The sequence below is a fragment of the Gopherus evgoodei genome, chromosome 12, assembly GCF_007399415.2.
Source record: "Gopherus evgoodei ecotype Sinaloan lineage chromosome 12, rGopEvg1_v1.p, whole genome shotgun sequence".
Classification (NCBI taxonomy): Eukaryota; Metazoa; Chordata; order Testudines; family Testudinidae; genus Gopherus; species Gopherus evgoodei.
The window spans coordinates 16887048-16893047 of NC_044333.1; the positions used below are offsets into that span (position 1 = coordinate 16887048).

Here is a 6000-nt window from a genome sequence, read left to right on the forward strand (position 1 = left end):
TTAGAAAGGAATTTTCCTCAAATTTTCCACCAAAAAACCCCCCAAAACAAAAAACATTTGGTCTGAGATCATGCATGGAAAGTTTTGGTCCAAAAAGGAATTTGTACAATGGATAATGAAAGACATTTTGCAATATTTACTGAAGATGTTGTCATTGTAGTAATTACACTAGCCTGTTCCAAGCAACTTAATAGAAGGAAAATCCCTTACTGCTTTTTTCTTGTACAAGACAAATATAAGGAATGCTTTCTCCAAAAAGACTATGTAGTTTTTGTTACCAATGAAAACCCATAACATTGTTTTGTCTCCCTCCATTTATGAACATCCCATTGTAAGGTTCTGGTTTTGCTTTGTATTTTAAAATAGGAACTCATTTTAAATGTCATACTAAATACTCTCTCTCCCAATTTCAGCCAATGGTGGATGCAGAAGGTCAGCATGGGAGAAGTGATACAATAAAAGATGTGGAGGTGATATTTTCTATCTTTTTCCAAGCAGCTACTCCAAAAGGCATTTTTAACCCCTAACTGCAAAATAGCTTAAAGTTGGAGAAATGTGTGCAGCTATATAAACAGATGTTGTGTAGCACCATACAAAACTGCATGCTTTTTATTGTAACTGTTTTGTATTCCAAGTTGTGAGGATAAAATCCAAAAAGTGTAAATCACATCAGAATGTAGGTCTGATTGGTTTTGATATCCATCTGTGTGACAGAAAAACCTGAAGCATGAATTCTTAAGTAAAATCTTCCACGTTTACAATGCACAGAATGAGACATGTACAAATTGATATTTGTTATTGTGTGTCATTTAGAACTTTGATTACAGGAGTCAATATTTTCCTGGAACATACTACAGTAATTCGTACAACTTGTGCCATTTAAGATACGGATTTTAAACCTCCAGTGCCCCAAATTGCTTAGGACCTGGTTACCTCAAATTGCCTGTCTCCTTGCGTTTACTGAACCAGTTAAAATCAGCTGAGGAACTTAACTCAACAGGGGTTGTTCAGTTGGGAGGGGGCAGGAGCCAGTATTTTCAGTGAATGGACCTTACTTTGGAATTTCTTCTTCTTTTGGTGCTCCAGAGCCCAAATTATTTGATCTTCAGCTTATTATGCTGAATGGCTTTGGGGGGGAGGGGCGATGAGGGGGGGAGAATGTGGGTTGTGGGAGAGTCCAGGAGGAGTTTATATTTGAAGGCTGGTCATAATTTGTATGTTTGTTACATTACTTTTATATGTGTGCCCAGCGCTCTGGATACTTGCAACTCATAAATGGGATGGAATAGTTATATTGAACAGTAAAAGATTGTGGTTGCTTTGAAGTGAAGAACAAATGGGGTAAATCTAAATTAGTCAGTTCCCCCCAATCTGTGACAGTTTTCTAATTCACACTGCAAAAGCGACATGCATCAGCATTTGCATTGCACTCCCCGTCAGTTCCCAGCCCAAGCCAGGGAAGCTATTGATGCAGACCAAATTTGGTGACAAATCCTGGTCACGTGCCAACTGAGGCACGTTGCGCATACACTAAGAAGACTGCAAAAGCATTCTGGATGGATTGTTTAAAAACGTCATTTAAACACTTATTTGCTGCTTTTTTGCAGATTATAGAAACAGATGCGGCCAACAAGTTGGACTCTAATAACGATAGGCTTACAGCACTGAAAGCAGTAACAAATTTTGGAATTCATGTAGAGGAATTTGACTCTGAAGGTAAGTAATCCACTGCAATTAGGAATGCAAGTGCTATTTTTGTAAAAGGCATTTATCACAATTTCAGTTCCATGGCATATTCGGCATATTTTGTATTATCCTGTAATTGGTTTGTAAATGTGTGTGTGTGTCCTCCTGCTTTCACTGACACAGGCTTTTCTATCAATCAGAGGCTGAAATCTTCCAGAAGAAACTTGATGAAACCACAAAGTTACTCAGAGAGCTCCAAGATGCTCAAAATGAACGACTGAGTACAAAACCACCTCCCAATATGATTTGTCTTTTGGGTCCATCTTACAAAGAAATGCATCTGGGTGAGTATAACTTTTTATTGATGATTAGAAAACAATTAGGTCAGTTGGAATTGGTATAAAATTACTACAGGTAAAGAACTTCCTAGTAAATTTGTACATTGGGTTAAGGTCCTTAAGAGTGACTTTTTGGGTACACCTGTAATCTTTGTGTGAAACTGGAGGTGAATTTGTTGAAATACGACAGTCAGAACAACTAGGGGCCCTACTTGTCAATTCTGGCCAAGGAGCACATTAATCAGGTGGCTCCTGTTTGATTTTCCTTCTGAATAATATGGTCTCAGATAGTGGCATTCCAGCTCCTTCAGTTGAGATTGCAATTGATATGCAGTGCATCACCTTGGATTGTTAGATGTTAACAAGTTATGATCGAACTCTAACATTTAGTTGCTTATGCTATTAAAAACCTTGTACAGATGAGGATTGCATCATTTTAGTGTTAAATTCTCAGAAGTGTGGGATAAGCACAAAATAGAGGGCCTGGGTACTAATCCAAACTCTGATATTGCCTTGAAGCAAGTCTCCTCTCTGCTTTATTTCCCTATTTAGAAATTACTAATCTGTAAAACTATCTGCCTTCTGGGGTTATTGTGTGCAATGCATCTAAACACTTATACACTTTTGTGTTCTGTTTGTTAGCTAAGGTCAAGTAAATATATGAGAATTATAGCTTAATTCTAAAATGTCATGTCAGTTTGAGAGGCTTTTAGCTCTTGTGCTTGTGCATTCTTGTAGTGCATTTCTTCTTCCATTAGCCACATATATCTTACCAATTCCATGCAAGTCTAAAGTAGACCAAATCCTCCCGTTCTTGAGGGGAAAAAATAGCTGCTGTGAAGTACTTTACATCTGTGGGATCTGAGAACTACAGCATTTAAAGTGGAAAAGGGGCAGTAGCCATGGCCTCTAGTTCACATGGAGGATTGAGAGCCAAAGGCAAAATACCCAAACCCAAAGATCAGTGCCCTGAGTGCCACAGGATCATTTGTCATTGGTTTTCCACCAGCAGCTTGCACTGTGAGTCTTTTGATATGGAGCACACAGTTAATGATGCTTGAAGCAGCATTACCTTGTGCTTTAAATCTGCCTAGCTTCTGTTGCTTCTCAAAGGGGGTCTTAGTAAGGAGCTGTTTCATCTCCTTCCTTTCTCCAGCTCACTTGTACCCTCCTTTCCCCCCCCCCCAGTCTGCTGGTAAGTAAAAGTTTTAGAATGTTCAAGGAAAATGCTGCATTCTCTCTCCCTCTGGTTTGCGGTGACTTTATATATGATTAATGCCCATCTGCTCCCCTGCAGTACTGGAGGAGCAAGAGCCACTAGATTTAACTGTCTGAGTGACATTAAGATGTCTTTGCATATATGCTATCATAGGAGTTGATTTAGTTTTTATATAAATACAAATTCACCTAAGCTAAATACTATTTACAGCTGTGCAGTTGTAGCTGAAAGGCAGATTTCAATTCTTCTGGGCAATTTGTAAAAACACAAAATGGATTTACATTATTGTCACTTCCTAGCGGAGAGAGTGACCAATAATTTAAAAGAACTCGCGCAACAAGTGACTCCAGGGGACATTGTAAGCACGTATGGAATCCGAAAAGCAATGGGAATTTCAGTGCCTGTACCTGACACTGAAGCCAGCTCTGTGGATTTAACAGATGGTGAGTATAGAGTGTATTTAGACATGTGTTGCAGTAGAGCAAAACTACATCTGCAAGTCATTGTAGTATTGTTGGTAGCAACTGCAGAAGTTAAGGTGGAGTCCCAACTTCTGGTCTCTCTCTCTTTTTTAAAATAATTTTTGGGTGGAAATTTGCCATGGTTGTTCTCAGCCCAAAGGTAACTTTTTTGTTTAGAGAAAAGTGTGTAGAATTGGTGCAACCACTTAGTTTTCCTGTTTGTGCATGTTGCGATTTTTGCATTTGCACAGCTGACTGGAGATGAAAACAGCACATGTAGAAAAGCATTTTTAATATTAATTTAGCATATATGCATTAGAATATTTCCTTTTTTAAGCTTTCCATTTAAGGGCGCTCAGTTATGAAGCTGCCACATACTGAAAATAGTGAAAAGAACAGGAATTAAAGATTTACGCCTCAGTAATGTCATGTTGTGATTGGCAAGTCAGTCATGAAACCACTAAAGTTTTCTACTGCAACTTACTGCCCTATTTGTATTTATACTATTTTGCATTTGTTTGCCTTAAATACATACTTCCCTATAGCCTAAGCCATACAATGTAACATGAATATTGACACTGCAACAGAAACTGACTTTTTTGAATGAGCAGATTTCTAAACCTGGACACCGCATTAAACGCGAGTTTTTCAATTTCATTTAGTATTTTTAGGTCAGTCTTGTTTAAAAAAACATTTACTACAGAAATAGCAGGAAAAAACAATGAATAGCAAAGTGTTAGAGTACAATGCTGTAGATGCCATCCCTTGTTTGTAACAGGTGTTAGTTAAGCTATGCTACTGAGTGACAAAGTAAAACCATTTCTTGATGGTTTTTACTCTGAAGCAAACTTTTCTAGCAGTTTTGCATATTTCCTAAATGAAAAACGGACATCAATTACTCATACTTCTGAGATGAGTATATTTATGGTGATGTACACTGCAAGAGTAATACCCCACCTATTAACAGGAATAGAGCTAGAAATACATCTTAATATCCTAGTATAATTATTAACTCCTTAATACTACTGGATTCACTGCATAAATTGATTCATGCTGACACAAGAAATTGACTTCAGGAGTAGTAAGGGAATTAGATTGTTTATATATACACTTCTTTAAGGGATGTTGAATGGGATAATTGACTGACCAATCTGTGTGGAATAATTTTTTGTTTGTTTGTTTTTCAGACTGTCAGGAATCTAAAAAGGCTGCCAGCTTCAGTGGAAATGAATCTGGTCCAATTGCGATTTGAAACGTCAGTTGTTTAAGTTATATATTTCTATTTGGTCCTATTAAACTGCTAGATTTAAATTTTGTTCAGGATGTATTCACTGAACATTTGTACATTGTGAGTTAGAGGAAATATTTTGTCTATTAAATTTTGGAACTTATTAAACTAAATCAAAAGTCATGATGGTTTCATGTTAGATGTCAGTTATTTCTAATACATACACATCTGATCTTGAATTTGGATGGACTATACCACTACTTGTCTAGCGGTATTCTAAAGCCATTTACAAACTTTCAGAGCTGGCCAACTTGAAAATTTCAGTACTTGAATGCATGCAAAGTTTCTTTTGAATAAGTATATAGTCTTTATGGGTGCAAAGGAAAAACAGCTTTCTAAATAGAAGCTGATATAATTTGATAATTAGTGGAAGATGCTATATTGAGGCTGTAATAATGTAGCCGAGGCTTCTTTCATAACCTTGCTCTGTTTATAAAAACTCTAGCTGGCTAAAAGTGATTATGTTTCTGCTACTTATTGCAGCTATCAGGATTATAGGTTAAGAATGCCTAGCCAAGATGCCATTTATAGGGCAAGTGTCAAACAGGCAAAATGGATTACTCTTCTTAGTAAGGTAATTAAACAGTGACGTTAACAAATCTCTTGCCAAAAGGTTCCATAAACCTTTAAGAGGGCTTGACCATTTTAAGTTTCAAACTCCCAAACTGTGGACTCCACTAAAACAGTCACCTAGGAAGTACCTGCTAATTAAGCTGGACAGCCTTAAATCAGTTAGAATAGCTGAGTTGGTATAGGAGAGAGACAAGAAAAGTACATACTGTACCAGTACCATTTTAATGGCTGCCATTCTCCACTGATCCTTAGTCTACTTTGCTTCCATCTTTGGTGACTAAGTTGAGGATGAGTGAGACCTGCCAGCCACCAGCATCATTCTGATTAAGTATGTCCCTCTTCTTTTCCCAAGGTAGGTTTGCACTGTCATTGCATATCATGGGCCCACTCCTTCTCACAGCCACCAGATTTTCCCAAGCCCCTTTCTTCCACAAC

The 6000-nt window shown here is 37.6% G+C and overlaps 1 protein-coding gene across 2 annotated transcripts in view; it reads left to right on the forward strand.

The window, feature by feature from the left end:
• The window catches only part of BRD7 (bromodomain containing 7), a 35750-nt gene extending 30635 nt beyond the window's left edge, over positions 1-5115 (forward strand). For both annotated transcript variants that reach the window (XM_030581348.1, XM_030581349.1), the window contains 5 exons: positions 414-470; positions 1608-1716; positions 1887-2030; positions 3543-3686; positions 4892-5115. In XM_030581348.1, the coding sequence (XP_030437208.1) occupies positions 414-470; positions 1608-1716; positions 1887-2030; positions 3543-3686; positions 4892-4956 (519 nt within the window). In that variant the 3' untranslated portion in view covers positions 4957-5115. The remainder of the gene's footprint in view (positions 1-413; positions 471-1607; positions 1717-1886; positions 2031-3542; positions 3687-4891) is intronic.
• The last annotated feature ends 885 nt before the right edge of the window (positions 5116-6000 follow it).